The following is an 18,485-nucleotide window of genomic DNA, read 5'->3' on the forward strand; positions in this document are numbered from 1 at the left end:
CTTTTTTATGCCATTAATGAAAGTTTAAACTATTTTTGGAACTTTTAATTTTGTCTGAGATTCACATTGTCACTTAAGTTGGGTAGTTTTGGGACTCTTATAGCACCAGCTTTATACTTCTAAAGATATTAGACTCCTAAACACTCCTGAAGTTGGGGTCACAGGTGTACTAACAGAGAGTATAATGAGAAGAATGGTTTATCTTCAACTCTTTCAGGGTCTATGCTGGTAAACTCCAAAATATAAAAAAAAAATATGGTAGAACAATAGCCAATTTGAGTTAATGTCACAAATATTATCTGATAAAGAGTGAAAGAACCCTTGCAAAGCCACCCAGAAACTATTGCTTGGAAGGTTCTTTTCCCCAAAACACAAATCAAGTTAGAAACAGGGAACTGCCTTTATAACTATCTTAACCAGTCATCAATTTAACAAAAATTGTATAGACATAGACTTTATGTAGGCTAAGGTTTGGCCAGACCACAATCAATAGATTTAAAATATTTAAATAGATGCTTCTATGAAAGGGGCCACATCTTTCTAATGGGCATCATTTCATTAATACAGTTTCACCTGTACACGTGTATATGCAATAATACTTAAAATTTCTTTTACACTATACAGATTGTGCATTGGTTCTATATAATTATCTGATTCTGTATCATCTATCAGTTAAAATCTGATCTGATCTTGACTTAGGTCAAGGCCCTCTTTTATTTAGGATTAAGATTTATCAAGCTCTTCAGTGATTTCTTTTGACATTTAAATAATCTCCTGGTGACACAAATTTTCACCATGAGTAAAACCTTAGTTACATGAAATACATTTTGCAATGTTAGAAAATTTAATGCACTTCAGATTTCTGTTATTAAAGATGCAACATCTCCCCCCCAATAACTATTCATCCCTATTTTTGTGCATAAGCCTAGACTTCATCTATTTAGCAAATGTAGATAAGTTAGGGCAGTTAGGTTTATCTGATCATCTTTAGGTTTGTGAGATAGTGTTCCATCATTGAATAGTTTGCATTTCTGCATTTTTTTACTGAGTGCTTTGTACACAGTAATCAATAAATATTTATTAAATCAATCAGTGGTGTTTAGTTCAGTGTTGAAAAGGGATTTGTGCTAATATTAATAGTTTATAGGAAATCTTTACGTTCATACTTTTTGAGTAGCTTGTGGTGTAGGTGTAAGACCCTCCCTCATAGCTGTGAAAATGCAGTCAGAACACCACAGGGGGCAGTTTTCTGTCATTATTTGCAAATAACTGTGGAGTCTGTGGAAAACATGGCATGTCTTACCCTTTTCCTTGTGAAACATATCCAAATGCATTCTTAGATGACTGCTCCTTGCTACTTATAAGTAGTTACATGATGTTGGATGAATTTTTGTTGACAAACCTTCCTTTCCAAAGCTGCTTATCAGACTACATTACTTCTGACTGAAAAGCTTGTTTGTTTTTTTTTTTTTCTTCTGTCTGAATGGATTGCTTGCCAGTAGTGACTTATGGCTTATTTCATCGATTTTCAGTAATGAGATGGAGCAGTATGAGGTAAATGTCTGTGCACACGGGCAGGGATTCTAAATCACATTCTGCAAACCATGAGCTTGATGATGATGCCTTGAGTCCATCTCCTTGAAAATGTTTGTGGTGAAGGTTTCTTGAAAAAGCTTTGGTTTAAAGCACAGCACTTAAATGACAGAATTAGAGAAATAGAGTTACACAGTCATTAGAGTGAGAGGTCCATATTGGCTTGGTCAGGCTAACCTCCTTACAGGTCATAGAGGCTAATTCACTGGGCGCACGGTGTGTCTGATGGTTTGTCTCAGTGGATAAGCGAGGCAGAGACAGCACGATGTACTTTTAAACGCATTGATTTCTCTAGAGAGTAGCATTTAAGCATGCACCTGATCACAGAGTACAAGGGACTGATGATCAACTTCCCTGGCTGTGGAAGTGCCACAGGATGTTCAAATATCTCAGTCAAGGAAGACCCTGGAAAGAAATGCAGAGGAAATCATTGCAGACTGGTAGCATTGCATCTGGTAGCATCCTGGGTCACTGTCTCATGGTGCTGAATTACCTTTGGCATGCAGTTTTGATCTTGATGACAGGGAGTGTATTAGGTACTATTAGAAGGTTGGATATCTGTGGGAAGAGGGGAGTCCCTTGAAGAGAGTATGTTTTGGTGCTGCTAGTTTATGGCTCCTCTGTTCTTCCAATGTGCTCCTTAATCCTCCAGTCAGATTTGCTCTTGGTTGCACAGAGACACTGCTTAGGTTGGTTTCCAACAAGAACTTCATGAAAGTTTTTATGAACTGAAAACAAAATAACATCTATGTTATAAAAAGACCTCATAATATGTGACTGTAGGTGAGATACAGGAAGGTCTGAACTCAAACCATTTCTCCAAATGAATCAGTTACCTTTCTGCATAGAATAATCTTCTTTCTCTTTTGTTCTTGCTGCCTGTCACATACTTTGTATTACATAATATATGTTGTATGTAAAGATAGATAACAGAGATAGGTAGATAATCTACATGTAGACTACCTATCTATTCTTTGGATTACACATACATTTATTAAGTGTCACAAAATACTTTATGGTCTCTAATTAGAAGAGTCCAGGTAGAGTTTTCATTACTTCCTTATCATTTCGCCTTTAATTAATGCTCTTATCTTCATATGGAGACTCCTCCAGGCCTTTCTTGATGACACCGATAAATCTCCCTGCCTCCTTCCCATCTGTTCTCTCCACAGTGCTCCTTCTTTCCATGATCCTTGTCACTCCAGTTTCCACTGCTACCCCAGAGTTCCACCTTCTTGTTTCTTCTGTCTTCTTTGTCTAAAATTAACTTGAAACTAAGCATCCTCTTCAAGTAGACATCACGGCATTCTTTAATCTTATGAAAACACAACATAATCAAAGTGTGATGCACCACAGACAGCAGTTGCTGAAGATCCTGTGGTCATGACAACTGCACTCTGACCTTTAAAAATCATATAAATAATGATTTCATTTCTTACTCTATGTGCTGCTTTCCCTACTTGGACAAATTCTTGTGTCTTGACTGAGTTAGGCAGAAATGTACAAATTAGAAACTAATTAAATTAATGACATAACTTGATATATACGGTTTTGGTGCAAATAAATTTAATTGAGAGAATTGAAGATGAGATCATGGAGTAAAACAAAACTGATTCTGAATAAACTGTATTATGTACATTCAAGGAATAAATGGTAGGAGTCTAACAGACTTGTCTATTAGTGCAGACAGAATTGTAATCATTTAGTGTATCCCAGAGGAGAAAGGAAAATAATATTAATTTAATGAAAACCATCATGTAAAAAAAGATTAAAAATATGAATGGAATTTGAGTATATTTTTATACTTGTAAAAATGAATCCTAAATCCAAAGTGACTCAGTAAATAAGCTATAATTTCCTGACAGAAAGAGTTGAGGAGGTGAAGAAAAGATATCAAAGGAACTAAACAGTAGAGAACCTTCTAGAGGAGCAAACACTGAGTGACTCAAAAATATCTTGGGAATTTTCGTTTACATTCTGATCAATCCCTATTTATGTTTCTTGGAAACAGATGATACATTTGACCACTTCATTTCTACATGGGGTGTAAAATAATAAGAGCAACCAGCCTGCTAAGAATTCAAAGCCAGATGGTGTATATGTGTCTCATGCTGAGCTGATGGTTTGGAAATGCCAGCCCTGCAGAATGGCTGGAGCTGAATAATACTTCAAGGTAATCCTGCTTAAGGCCCACTTGTACATCTCTGTACAATGTATACATTTTATCCAATTAGTATAGCGAATTTTAAGTTGTATTGGAAGGATGATATACACACAAGCAATAGAAAAACAGATGAAAGGTCACTAATGAGATTTGTTAACTGTCAGCTCAAATCAAACTCTGATAAAAATAGCAGAAATCTACAGTGGTTTACAATATTGGCAAACTGCTTCTAAAGCAAATAACCAAAAGTCAGTCCATTCTCCAGGGAATAGTATGCTGTTTCATAATTTTCAAAGATTTTCTTTTGATCATGTGAGTTAAAGACAAAGATTTCTTTTTCTTTGTAGTGCTGAGGATCAAACCCAGGGCCTCTCACAGAATAGGTAAGCACTCTACTCTTGAGCTCTGTCCTCAGCCTAATATCTGAAGTAAAGGAACAAGAATAAAACCTCCAAATTTCCTGTCTCCTTATATTCAGAAACTAGAAGATAGTTTTACGGCTTCTGCATTTCTTGACCTCCACCTTCTCACTTAGGGAAATCTGTAGCAATGCAGGTGAGGAGGCGCCTACTCTAGTCACAGGAAGGGGAACCAGCAGAGAGGCCAGAGAGTGAGAGGCAGCCACCTGGGTATGGCACTTTAAATAAGATGATGATGAGGTAGCCATAGAAAAGTGTAGACCCCATTCATATGTGCTTTTAACCATGCAAATTTGACAAAATGTTGTTTAGCCTATTATGTGTATATTTTTAGAAATTATTTTTCTTTTTTAAAAATTTTTTCCATTTTATTTATTTATTTCTTACATAGATGACAACAGTGGAGTGCATTACATTCATACTTATCCATTTACAGCACGACTTTTTGCAATTCTGTATATAAAGTATGTTCAAGCCAAATTATGCCATTATACACGAGCTCTCTTTTTTTGCATACAATTCTTAATACACCTTTATGCCACCATTTATCATATCTCTGTTTGTATATAAGGTATGTTAACACCAAATTCACATCTTCATACATATATTTTGTATAACGATGACCATCTCCTTCCACCATCCTAGCTATTCCCCTTCTCCCTTCCTTTCTTTCCCATCCCTATGCCCTATCTAGAGGTAATTTTAAAATATGAAATTGTTTTCCCCCTTTTTCATTTTAAAGTTCCCTTACATTGCTATTCCTTTTTAAAAAGTCTTTATAAAAGTATCTGCATCCCAAGAATCAGCAAATCATTCATTTATCCCCCCCAAAATTTTATTAAGTAATTTAGTTTCATGTTAAATTGGTTTCTTTTTCCTCTCTTTTGAAAGTCTGTTATTTAGGTATAAATATAATTAAGATCATTTTACCTTCTTGATGATGTGAACTTTTTATGTATAAAATGTACCCCCCTTTTTTGTAATTCAGGTCAATATCCTCTATTTAAAATACTTGGGATCAGGGCTAGGGTTGTGGCTCAGTGGTGGAGCGCTTGCCTAGCATGTGTGAGGCACTTGGTTTGATCCTCAGCACCATATAAAATAAACTAAATAAAAAAATAAAGGTTTTGTGTCCATCTGTAACTAAAAATATTTTTAAAAATACTTGGGATCAGAAATGTTTGATTTTGGGATATTTGCACATACACAGTGGGATGGATATCCTGGGGATGGGATCCAAGTCTAAACACAAAATTCATATATGTTTACATACATATTACACAATAGTCTGAAGATAATTTGTACACCATTTTTAATAATTGGTACACAAAACACAGTTTATATTGCTGCTAAAGGGGCTTGGAGGATCTTTTTTCCCCTTGGTTATATGGAATAAACTGTATTGTGCACCTGCACTTTTACTGACCCATTTCAAGGTCTATTTCTATTTGTGGCATCCTGTTTGGCACTCAAAATGTTTTGCATTTTGGAGCATTTTAGATTAGAGATATTCAACCTATATAATTAATCGTCACAAAATCAGCATCTAAAAAAATTGATTCGTGTATTTAGAATAGAGGTCTGGTTGTTTACAATGGAAAAGGAAGTCTGGTATCAGATACTATATCTTGGGGTTTTGAAGTGAAAAGTAGTAGCAAATTCACTTGTGTTTGGAAAGTAGCGCAATAATTGTAACTAGAACTGTTTTTCTTGCACTTATCCACCACTAAGTTTCCCAGGATGCATTAAAAAAAATAATTGTTTTCCAAATATTTTTCTTTATCAGTACCAAGCCAAGATTCTCTTTCTTTTGCCTATAAACAAAACCCTGCGGAATTTATACATACACTACAGTGTCTTGGCCTTTGAGCTCACCAAATCCTGCTGTGATTAGCCAATCTTTAAATCTAGGGGGAACTTAGGAAAGGAATGAAGAGACTAGCTAATTCTATTCTAAAAGTATGGAAGCCATATTTTAACTTTTATTTTTAATTAATTTGGACTTATTCTACACTACAAATTTTTTTGAGTAATACAAAAAACTTTCAGTATGTCCAGGAATCAACTTCAAGAAATAAAACACTCTCAATGTAGTCGAGGCCCTTGTGTCCTTCTCCCACTGTCATCTTCCTTCCAGAGGCACCTGAATTCAGTGTTACCAATTTCCATATTTTACTAATCTACCTATTTTAATTCATGTACCTGCATCCTCATATTTATCTTTGTATTTTTTGAAATTTATTTTGATCATGTCAAAATACACCATTCTTTTCTTTCTTTTTTTTTTTTTAGTTTCATGGTTTGCTGTGAAAATTAAAAATTGATATGTAATTAGAATTTCATTGTATGAATTCAGTACCCTATATTTATCCAACTTTTTGAAGTAATGACTGCTGAAATTAATTGTCAGTAGGTGTAATTAGTGCATATGTGTGTACTCCAGGGAATGTCTTCATTGTTAAGTTACTAGGAACATATGCTCGTTAAGTAACTAGATATTGTCAGCCCCAACCAAGGTGGTTGTCCAGATTTCCATTCCCACTATAAGCTTTCTGGTTGCTCTACATCTTTATAAAACTTGGTATTGTCAGAATTATATTGTAAATCATTATACTGGTGAGAATTGCCATTGGTATTTCTGTGGTTGTCACACAGGGCACCTTAATGTTTACTGGCCAGATTAGCATGGAGTTATTATTCCCAGGCATGAGCACCCCAATGTCTCACACTCTAGTAGGACTGACAGATTCAAATGACTAAAGTCTTAAAAATAATATAGACAGATGTCCTAAGTAGGAAATTATTCCCTGAGTCATTTAAGTTACTTCTGATTATCAAAACATGTAGCTTGCCCATGCATCTCCTGTGTCATTCTCAGTTGTGACAGCCTTAGCTTCTCCTAATCCAGTTCTGGCTGTAGAAAGAATGACAATAAACCTGAAGTCATTGATGCTCAGGATGAGGCTAAGTCATAAGGAAACACAGAGCACCCCTCTAACTAAGATGGACTGAGATCAGCAGGATTTGGGGAGCCCCAGAAAGCCTACATCAACCACCCGGGGGTTCCTATGCTGAGAAAAGGGACGGACCTTGATGCTCTTTACGACCTGTTTTTGGCCTGTATGCTGTGCCTAAGTGAGGAATCACCCGCAAAGCTTTCACAGACTTTCCACTGCCTGTGTGGGAAAAAAAATGTTTTAAGTACTTGTTGTTTTCTGAAGAGGTGATGAGTAAAATTGTTTTACAAATTATTTCTAATAGAAGCAGCCAGAAAAATTTCCCTGAATCTACCGTTGGTGCTAAGTAGATAAGGTTTTGACCCCAGGGGGCACACGTGCTGTCCCTTCTATAGTCTGAATTGTCATTTGCTTTCCTATGTGACAGTATGTTGCCTGACTCACTCAGCTATGGATCACCAGTGCTTTTATCCCCATGTTGGAACTCCATTCCATGTCACTGGTGTGCAGTATTTCAGGGTGCTCTCCCTGAGATGGCACAAGTGAGAACCCAGCTGATGGCACTGATTCAATTTGCTATTGATACTGAGAGCTCTTCTGGGAAAACGTGTTGGGTATCTCTGTTTATATTACTTTGGAAATATTTTATTTCACACATACTGAAAAACTGGAGGAGGAGGTCAGTTAGTTCAAGTTTGCTGACAGAAAATTGATCTATATCAGATTCTGGATGATTGTGCTCAGTTGATTTCTTTATGACTTCAAGACAAGATTTCTACCACTTCCTTTGTTGGGAGAATGTCTAAATTAAGAGATTAAAGCCTAGGAAAGCTTCTTCCCGTTTAGACTGAGTTATCTTGTTTATCATTCACACTCCCCTGGTCCTTGGGTTTCCACTTCTTGGATGTTCGCTGAACCTCTCTGGTCAGTATAACTAGAGGCTCCAGGATCGCAGAAGTGGAGTGTGCTGATGGATGCTGCTTTCTGTTGGGCCTCCTTGGATATGTGTGTGCTTGTGTGTGTTGTGCTTGTGTGTGTTGCACTTGTGCTGAGGTGAGTGCAAATGGAAGTAGTGCAAATGGAAGTAGTGTTTATAAGATAACCTATAATGGCAAGTTGTAAATATCCTGTTTCCTATTCCTAGGTCCAGCTCTTCAGTGGGGCCTTTGATCTGCTTTGACCCTGGGTTGTGTTGCAGAAGTGCAGCTCACATTCTGTTCCACTGCTCGGTGTCTCTGTGCTTGTTGATGAGTTCCCGTGCTTGTCTCCCTACAGGTTATCCAGGCCGTCTTTTTCGGGATCTGCGTGCTGACTGATCTTTCTAGTCTTCTGACGAGAGGAAGTGGGAACCAAGAGCAAGAGAGGCAGCTCAAGAAGCTCATCTCTCTGCGGGACTGGATGCTGGCTGTGTTGGCCTTTCCCGTTGGGGTTGTGAGTATGATGTAGAATGCATTTAGCCACCAAAAAAAAGCATGGATCTTATTTCAGATTTTTAAGATAGAAAAAAATACACATTATAGGAGATTGATTTCTTCCTTCCTTCCTTTCTATCTCTTAGTGCTGAGGATTGAAGCTAGAGTCTTGTGCATGCTAAGCACACGTACTAACACTGGGCTGCAACACCAGCCCCAAGGTTTAGATTTAGATTTAGATTAGTTCACTGGGCTGCCAGTACCCCAGACTGGAGGGCTTAACCAGCAGAAGCTTATTGTCTCACACTTCTGGAGTCTGGAGGTCCAAGATCAAGATTAATCGGCAGGGTTGGTTTCTTGGAGGCCTCTCTCTTTGACTTCTAGATAATCACCATCTCACTGTGTCTTATATCTCCTTCCCCATGTGCTGGTCTGTACTCTAATTTCTTTTTTTTTTTATAAGGAGATCACTCATATTGGGTCAGGATGCCCCTCCTGGCCTCATTTAACCTCAGTTCCCTCTTTAAAGGCCCAAGTGTTATCACCTCCAGAGGTTCTGGGGGGGGGGGGTTAGGACTTCAACATGAGACTTTTGGGGGGGCACAGTTTAATCCATAATGGTGTCTTAAACAGCCCCAAACTTGAAATGTATGTAATTTGATTAGATACTTGAGTGTTTTTTTTTTGTATTGTTTTGCTTTTTAGTTTTAGAGAGAAATCAGCAGTAGTTCACCCTTTTTAACTTATTCAAGTTGTCAACTGTGCCATTAGTTAACATCACTTAAGAAATGCCACTGAATGTTTGGATCCATTCCAGCTTCACTGACTTTCTTTGTTTCCAGTTAGATTCTCCCCATAACTCAACTTCCTTCCCTACATTTGCCCATAAACCTTGTTTCTTCAAAGTCTCCACAAGACTGTAGATTTGAACTTGTGTATAGCAAGGAGAAGAATGAGAGAATTCTATATCTCAAGTTGTGAGGACAGGTCCAAGAGTTATACCTAGTTCAAATTCAGACCTCTCGCTTGCCATCTTTTACCTGGAGGAGCAGAAGCACCACTGATGTAGGCACCAAGAGCACCAAGTCCAAGGCTCGTTGTCAGAAAGTTATGCCCAGATCCTTCTTGTGGCTCTTCCTCATATTGGCCAGAGGCCCCATGTGTGTGACTGAGTTCTTTTTCTGTGTGCTGAGTTGCATTTTCTTGGGTGAGATAGCCCTTAGTTCCCGAGAACTGCACAAGGGCAAGGGGGGCTTCACAGCCAGTCCCTGACCCCTCGTTCCTCCAGGCTTGTCTTCTGAAGGCCACTGGGCCAGTGCCCAGATCCAAGCCATCTAGCAGATCTCTCAGGTTCTGTCCTTTACATAACAGATCTAAATGCTTTACTCTGTCATTTGACTTTGTATTATTTCATATTCCTTCTTTGAACTTGCCTTCTAAAATTCAAATACCCTGCATCAGAATAGCCATATAGAAGAAAATTTTCTCTAGCATGAAGTGTAAAGACGTACACTTTCTGCATAAAAGAATTATCTAGATATTCAAGTCTGTGTGTCCATATAGTTGGTGTGTGTGTGTTTCTTTTTTTTAAACTTTATAATTCTATAGGAGTATCATTGCCTCTGGAAGTCTTCATTGGGTAAAAAGAATACAATAGTAATACAATAAAAGTAGGAGCACAGATAAAGGCATGTTTTCTCTTAGCTCCACGTCTCCTGTTAACTGATGTCAGAGTGTTTCCACAGGAGCATTCTGACTTAAGGTGTAAATTTTACCTGCTTCTCAAAGGCTCATTGCCTATGCTCTTTGGATGGTTGTGACATTCTTTGGTGGGAATTTTTTTGCACCTTTTTGTGCTTGAGACTTGAGGTATTCATCAACTTTGAGCGTTCTTCCTAAATTCAGTGTGGGTGTGTTTCACAGGTGTGAGTTTGTGAGCCTTTTGATTTGCTTCTGTGTTTATTACATCTGATATTTTCCTCTGTGATTCACTGTTTTTGTTGATTTGTCCATATTTTGGAAGAAGGAGAGGAGTAGCACTTCTCTTCATCTCCACACCCTTGTTAACCAGAAGTCACAGCATCACATTGTCACAGCACAGTGTTCAACTTTCCTGGTGACAAGTTCCCAAGCAGCGGGCCAGCTTCGGCCTCACACCTGGTACCTCCATCCTGTGCCACCTGGCACACAGGAGGTGATCAATGTTATGCAGTCATAGAAGAGAGTAAAGTGGTACTGATGAATCACAGATATGCAACTTGCTGATTTCTTCCACTCATTTTTTCCTTGGCCACTGGTATCTTATAGTCACTATTTCCATTTTTCATAATCTTTCTTATTATTATAGTCTGTTTTTTTAACTTCCTTTAGTTTTTGTTACTTTTCTTTGTTCTCCTTCTTTCTTCCCTTCCTCCCTTTCCCACTCTTCTTCAATTAAGAACAATCTTGGCCAGTATTCTCTTGAAATCTTATGTTTTCTACCATTTATACCTTACTGTGTCATTTGGCTTTGTATCTCTTTACCCAGTTTCTTCCACATTTCTAACTCTAATGCACAGAAATTCATCTTGAGGCAAAAATTTAAAAAAAATCTTGATAAATGGATTCTTTCAAGATACATTAATTTTATTGTGAAGTCATGCATTTTCTCAGAAGGGTCTAAAATACTACTGTAGTTTTATTCTTTTTTTGTGTGTGTGTTTGTGGTCCTGGGGATCAAACCCAGGGTCTCACATGTGCTAGGCAAGTGTCCCTACCACTGAGCTACACCCCCAGCCCATTTAAAATTTTTATTTTCTTATAGGGTCTCAATAAGTTGTCACTGTACTTGGCATTGCATTAGAGTTTAAATTCGATTTTCAATATGTTTCCTAAGGAAATAGAAATTCATAGGTGCCTCATCAGTAGTAAAAACAATTTTTAGATGATTCTAGAAGAGGTTGGCACATATTAAATCTTCACCGCCTCTTCAAGATATGATTAGAATGTCAGAAATAGTGACTTAATAAATAACTTTAAGACTAAACTCAGATAATAAAGACAGATTCCTGAAACATTCATTCAGGCGCATACTGCCTTGCTCTGCGACTGTGTACTCTAATCCCAGGACAGGACAGGCACAACCTTCAGGGTCCCCTCAAACCCACCCAGCAAAAGATATCTGCACCTTCACAGGGGCAGGGCAGCATCTGGGCTACAGCAGCCACCCCAAGGCGTTACCAAGACAAAGATGTACTGGCGAGGTAGTGAAATTTGATTGTGTGCATTTTTCAAGCAGAATAACAAATGAATCCAGTGCATAGAGTTGAATTTATGGAAAATGTACAATTGTTCTTCATTAAGAGGGTTGCATTGGATTGCCACTGGGGACACATTTAGGGTTTTGGGAGAAGGACACTTTCATACTCATCTTACTCTTTGTTTGTTTGTTTGTTTTTTGGTTAAAAGTATAAGCTTACTCTCTTTAACTAGAGTGGTATCTTGCCAGCACAAAAGTCAACAAACACACAGAAGACAAAAGACATTCTTGGTTTGATTGTTCCTAATAAACTTCAGTGCTTTCAGACCACATAATGTCATAGAATTATTTGTAATGCTTCTTTAAAAGGGTGACAGGGTTCAGAAATAAACTGCACATGGTAAGAAGATCCTCCCGTGGGTTATCCCTGTGAAATGAATTGCAAGGCTTTGGGAGTGGTGGTGATTTCCGGCCATTAGCATTACTAATCAAGGCCAGCTTTGCATTTGTGGGAATCAACACAAATCAAGATGATACATGCTCTGTTCACTCAAGCAAAGCTGCCTGATTTCTTCAAGGTCACACTGAAACAAACCTTTACTCCAATTATCTTTGATTGGAATGTTTCATTATTTTTATATATCCTTGAGGTAAGAGAGAGCTTGAAGTAGATGCATTAGGTCCACGGGTCACCAAATCATATTTAGTGCTCCATGCTCACAGAAAGCAATTACTGTCAACTCTCAATTAACCTTGTTCCTGGAGGATGCATTAGTGCAGAAATTACAATCCTGCATAACCCACCCTGTCTTCCTTGATGCCTTCGTTGCAGCTGTGAAATGTATGTGCACATGTGTGCATATGAGAGAAAGAGGGAGAGTGGGAGTACCAGGAAAAGCTTGGGCCAAACAGTCTCTCATGCAGGTACTATGAAGCAAAGATAACACTGCTTCCTCAGGAACAAACTGACAAGAAGTGTGAGGTAGAGGAAACCTGTTACAGCAAGGAGCACTGGGCGTGGTCAGCCAGGCACCTTGCAGCCAGAGCAGCAGAGCAGAAAAGCCCTTGGGACACAAGGGTTTCCAAACACAGAGTGGATACTTTCTACCTTAGGTTGCTGGAGCTAGGACCTGTGCTCCCCTCATGCTTCAAAGGTGCTTAGATGTTTTGCTCTCTGGAATTCTGTTTGCATCAACCAAAATGATGAAAGGCGTTTACTTCACATGTTATTATGAATCATGTGCACATATGGTAAGAATTCTTAATGCTACAAATTCCTGCGGGTATTATAACTGTGCCCATCAGGTACTGGCCACAAATGCTGTTTCCATCCTTCTGCAGTTGTGAGCCCCATTGGCTGGGCATCTCCCTTCAGGGCCGGGAACCACAGGAAGAGTAAAGTGCTTCTTCAGGTGACTCCTTGTGGCTTTGCTCCAGGAAGTGTTCATATTTAATAAGGAAGAAAGTTCTTGTTTTATTATTACCACTCAAGTTGGTTGGGCACATGCCTGTAATACAAGTAACTCAGGAGCCTGAGGCAGGACGATCACAAGTTTAAGGTTAGCTGGGCAATTTAACAAGACCCTGTCTCAAAATAAAAATAAAAAAGGACTGGGGATGTAGTTCAGTGACATAGTGCCTGTGGGTTCAGGCCCCAGTACTGGGTGGGGACAGGGGAAGAAATAAAGGGAAAAACTATTACAATAAAATAAAATAAATCTCTGATGCAAACTCCACGAAAAAGTATATTGCAATTATTTTCAAAAGTAATTCCTCACCAGGTGTGTTGGCACATGCCTGTAATCCCAGTGGCTTGGGAGGACAAAGGCAGGAAGATTGTGAGTTCGTAAACCAGCCTCAGCAACTTAGCAAGGCCCTAAGAAACTTAGCAAGAACCTGTCTCTAAATAAAATATAAAAAGGAGTGGAGTATGCCTCAGTGGTTAAATGCCCCTGAGTTCAATCCTTGGTCCCCCCCCCCAAAAAAAAGGTAATTCTCCATGGTCTTCATTTATTGATATTCTACCTAAGTTTAAGCTACATGAAGAAAACTTTTGAGATGTATAACAGTTTAGATTATCATATCCCTATAATTCAAAAAATATTATTTTCATTATACATTCATTAAATGTAAGAGGTTGGCTTAAATAGAAAACAAGCATCTCAATTATTTTCTAATATTAATACCTTTTAATGTAATATACAACACACATTGAGAACACGAAAACAAGCATATCAATTAATTACTAATATTAGTGTCTGTTAGTGAAACACACAAAAGAAAGGAATTTGATTCTATTTGTGATTACAAATAAAAACAAATATTTTTGCTTTTGTTTTAAAATTTAAGGGGAAATATTTTAAAAATACATTGTTTACTTTCTACTACCAACAAGATGGAACTTAAAATATACCTTATATCTGCTAATCCTCTTTATTAAATTTTCACAAAAATACTAAAATCAAACCCTTTTCTATTTTCTTTAAGCCTTAGCTAAGATTCTTAAGTTATTTTAAATGCCCCTTTTCTTTTCACCTCTGAAATTAAAAGTACAATTCTAGCTAGGTCATATTTTATGGAAAAACCAAGTTCACTTCTGATTCAGTCAATCATATGCTCACCCCCTGCACAGAAATTAGGATATGAGTTAATTTGCCAAAAAGGAAGTTCATAGATGACAGTTTGTTCAAGATTGGTAAGCAAAATAAGCCATATTTCCCCTTTTCCAGGAGAAAGGCTCAGAACACTATAATTACATAACCAAGGTAAGTATAGGTTGTATGTTTCATTTCCTGCTGATCCATGCATCAGGGGCAATGTCTAAATATTAATTCAATATTAGTTGAGTGCAATCTGTTCCACTCTAGCTTCAGCAATAAGGATATTTAATCTCTCATAAAATAGTAGGCCTGTCAACAGGTAGTTTCAGGGTGGTATTGCTCAGGATTATGATTTAAGAATTGGGCATTTTCTGTTTTAGACTCTTCCATCTTCATAAACTCTTTCATCTTTCATCTTCATCCTTTTGACTTTGGGATTGGTTTTTAATTCTCAAGAGGATAGAAAAAGCACCAAGGATCACATCCTTCACATCCATGTTCAAGGCAAGAAGAGGAATAAATCTCTTTAGGGAGCCCCCCCCTCCCCCCCCCCCCCCCCGACACCACCATACCAAAGTATTTGTCTCTTCCTCAGGCAAATGCATCATTCCAAAAGCTCCAATTGCAGATTTCCCCCTTAGGTCTTGGTGGTTAGAACCATCATGTGGCTAGAAACAACTTGATGAGAGGCCAGACAAGCAGGTAGAAGCAGCAGGAAGGGAGGTTACCATGAGAGCTTAAACTAATGATTTATCCTTAGGGCTGGGCATATTGCTGCCCAAACAGAACCAGGAGTTTAAAACCTATTATAAGTAACACATTTTGAGAATTACAGTGGAATATAAAGTAAGTAAAAGCTAGTAGGATTTTAGGTAATTCATTTTTCATATCAATTCATATTGATATGAAAAATGCTGATCAGCTAATCATGAGCATTTTCTGTTGTAGTAAATAAGGGACTATTTTTTCCATTCATTCTCTTCCAATACCATGTTCAGTGCATTCTTGCCAGTATTATCATAAACTATTAAGAGAAAATCAGATCTCTTAGGCAATTGACTAAATGGTTTATGTTTGATTTCTGAAACTTCCTACAAAATTTATCAGAGGTGACTTTTGTTTTAGACCACTGTCTTAGAAACATAGATAACTGGGTTCAAGGAGTAAAATCTTCTTTCAATTTCTGTCTCCCTAGAAATTATAGAAAAGTATTATACTCCTATATCATTTCACAGAGTTCTCACTCTTACTGAGCAAAAAAATCACAAAATATCTCAGAAAATGAAGATACATTTTTCTATAGTTTTATTCACATGTATTTGAAACTTGATCTCAAGATGTTAGAAGTAATCTTCAGTAATTTTAGTAATGGATGTACATTATAAAACAAACATGGTTCTTGTCCTATAACAGAGTCTTGCGTATGTCCTTCTCTTGGGAACCAAAGAAAAAATGTATCATTTCTTCCTCTCTACATATCTCCCTCCTTACATTATCCCTTTCTGTCATCCCTTTCTTTCCCTCTATCCTGAGAATTGTTTCCTATATAGAAGAAACAATTTGTTCCTGAAATTACAACAGTTCCCATGGGTGTTTTGAGGTAACTCTTACCTGTTTTGGCTGGATCAGAGAGTGTTATGTTACATCAGCTGGATATAAAAACATTTTCTCCCCAAAAGAAGGAGCTACACAAGATTTATTAACTATTGTTGGACCCATGTTATTACAATGTTAATGATTTGCTTGTTTTACCACAAATGGCCAGTCTCGATAGGATTTTCATTCATCATGTCTTTGCTGAGGTGTAGTTATGAGTGTGCCAGAAACTCAGGTGTGAAGATGAGATGGGAGACGGTGAGGACAGAGTGTAGCCATAATTCATATGTAGCCTGCTAAACCAGTTCGCACTCTCCTAAACACCTCTGAAGAGCCAATTTGTGCAGTTTCCCTCTAGAGAATGTCTGTTTATTTGGTAGGTTAGGCTGTGCTGGTGAAGTGTAAAGTGACATGAGGACAATGAAGAGACCTGAGTCAAAGAGGGAACCAGAAGCAGCCCCTCAGGCCTAATCTGCTTTTGTGCTTTTCTGAGTTCTCTGATACCTTGTTCATTGTTCACTGGGAGGAGATGGAAGAGAGACATAAAATAAGAAGAATCCAAAATATGGATTGGTGATGTGCCCAAGTTAAAAACCGTGACTAGAGAGGATTTATCACCTCACCACTTGATCTTAAGGAGGGTCCCCTCTCCCCTTTGTTTGCCTTAAAAATCAACAACAAAAAAGAAGATTTCTTCTTCATAAAGCACAGGTAACTAAAAAGAAGCCTCAGTGCACCCATGGCCAGAAAGGACAATGTGAGCATGCACATGCCCAGGGGCTGCAGCTAAATTAAATCAGGATTAGGGCAACAAAGTCAGTCCCAGGTTTATTGGGACAGTTTCTCATGTCTGGATATTTAGGAACCCCTTACACCCAGAGGCTTTTGCTCTTCCCTCAGGTTTTCTTGCAGCCTGTGAATGAGCAGCCCCACTTGTATTTCATGAGACTTCTCACCACCTCCCTTTCCACAGTGCCAAAACCCACAAACAACTCTAAGATCCCGAAAAACCAAGGAAACAGCTTACTTCTACTACATGTGTGCTGTGAGCCAGGCAACATGCTAAGGGTTTTCCTCAAATGATTTATTTGGTCCTCAGAGCCCCATTAGGTAGGAGTTTCCATTATTCTTACCTCAATGTACAGAGAAGACAGGCTCCCATTTCACAGCTTGCCTGCGTGAGGTCATGAAGCTAGTACCCGAGGCTAGTAGATGGAGGAAGATTTGAACCCCGACACAGACTAATGAAGTGCTTACTTTTAGGAACTATTCCAGCAACGATTCCAAACTTTCTGACAAACCAAGCCTAACTTTGCTTTTCATCATGAACTTCATAGAATTTGAGCTATATAAATACAGCCTGAGCTGACCAAAATTTCTAATTTAGGAGAATGTATAAAAAAAGAAAAGGAATTGCACAGATTCTGAAACAAAAATCAATGCTTTATGTGTCTCCTTGATGTTTCACAGAAGACTAAGTTCATGTGTGCTTTTTGTTGTTTCTCTCTGATAATTATTTTTTCACACTGTGGGGTCCAGTGCTTGATAGTTTTACAGACCAGTTTATATCTGTAAAGTACAGGTTTTGATAAGAAAAGAAAATTTTTCCCACTTTGTCTTTTCATCTTAACAATCGCATAAGCTTCTGCATATTTACTCATTATACTTCTTTTTAATATGAGCAAATAAGGTTTTATCAGTAGAATTCGCTACATTAAAAAAGTTTGCTAAATGCATCCAGTATAATCTATAAATTGTCTCTGGACTTTCAAGAAGACATAGTTTGTAGCTACACAATTGCAAAAGAATGTGTTTGGCAAGAAATGATCCAGGACATTCCATGTGGGCAGGAATATCCTAACAAATGAATTATGCCTAGTCAGTAAAATATTTTACTAAGAATTCCTGAAAGTTATTTTGTTCTCCTTAATCAAGAGTGAGTTTTCAGCCAAATCTGCTTTTCTTTTTAAATTTTTAGTTTATACCTCCACCCATTTTCAACAAGGACTTGAGGTGGCGTAAGTCAAATCAGTTAATCAGAAAACATCACAGCATCCTGGGCCTCGGTGTTATTCATCAAAGGCCTCCTGTAAATAATCTTGCCTGTTTGGGTATTTTTCTATATCATGATGTAAGCAAAACAGTGCAACTTTATTTACCTTTTTATCTGGAAAGGGGAGGAAAACCAGAAAGATGCAGAAACCTTTGATAGACCTTCTAGTGAATTCAGTTAACATATATTGAGTGCTTGTCACTCTTTTAACCATTATCATGTGACTTTGCTGACAGTAGAAGGGGATCTTACATAACCAAGAGGCATTAGGTGACAGGAAGTCACTTGCCCCCACAGATTGTAATGCCAGGAAGAGGACTGGGGTCCTTTGGGGAGGGAGAGATGCTGCCATCCTGGCCATAGCAGCTTGTTCTTGCTGGGCTTCTGACCTGTTTAGAGAAGATGCCTGCCATATTGGACTTGTTTAGGAATGTTGGATGAACAGCATTTGTC

At 38.0% G+C, this 18,485-nt stretch overlaps 1 protein-coding gene across 12 annotated transcripts in view; it reads left to right on the forward strand.

Annotated features, from left to right (window-relative positions):
- AIG1 (androgen induced 1) overlaps window positions 1-18,485 on the forward strand; it is a gene marked incomplete at its 3' end in the record, with an annotated part of 233,542 nt that overhangs the window by 45,503 nt on the left and 169,554 nt on the right. For all 12 annotated transcript variants that reach the window (XR_014022018.1, XR_014022019.1, XM_081294568.1 and 9 more), the window contains one exon: window positions 8,409-8,564. Coding sequence is in view for 10 of the 12 variants with exons in the window: in XM_081294568.1 (XP_081150694.1) it covers window positions 8,409-8,564 (156 nt within the window). The remainder of the gene's footprint in view (window positions 1-8,408; window positions 8,565-18,485) is intronic.

This window comes from Spermophilus citellus, assembly GCF_964194105.1.
Source record: "Spermophilus citellus genome assembly, chromosome: 5".
In the NCBI taxonomy this organism is placed as follows: Eukaryota; Metazoa; Chordata; class Mammalia; order Rodentia; family Sciuridae; genus Spermophilus; species Spermophilus citellus.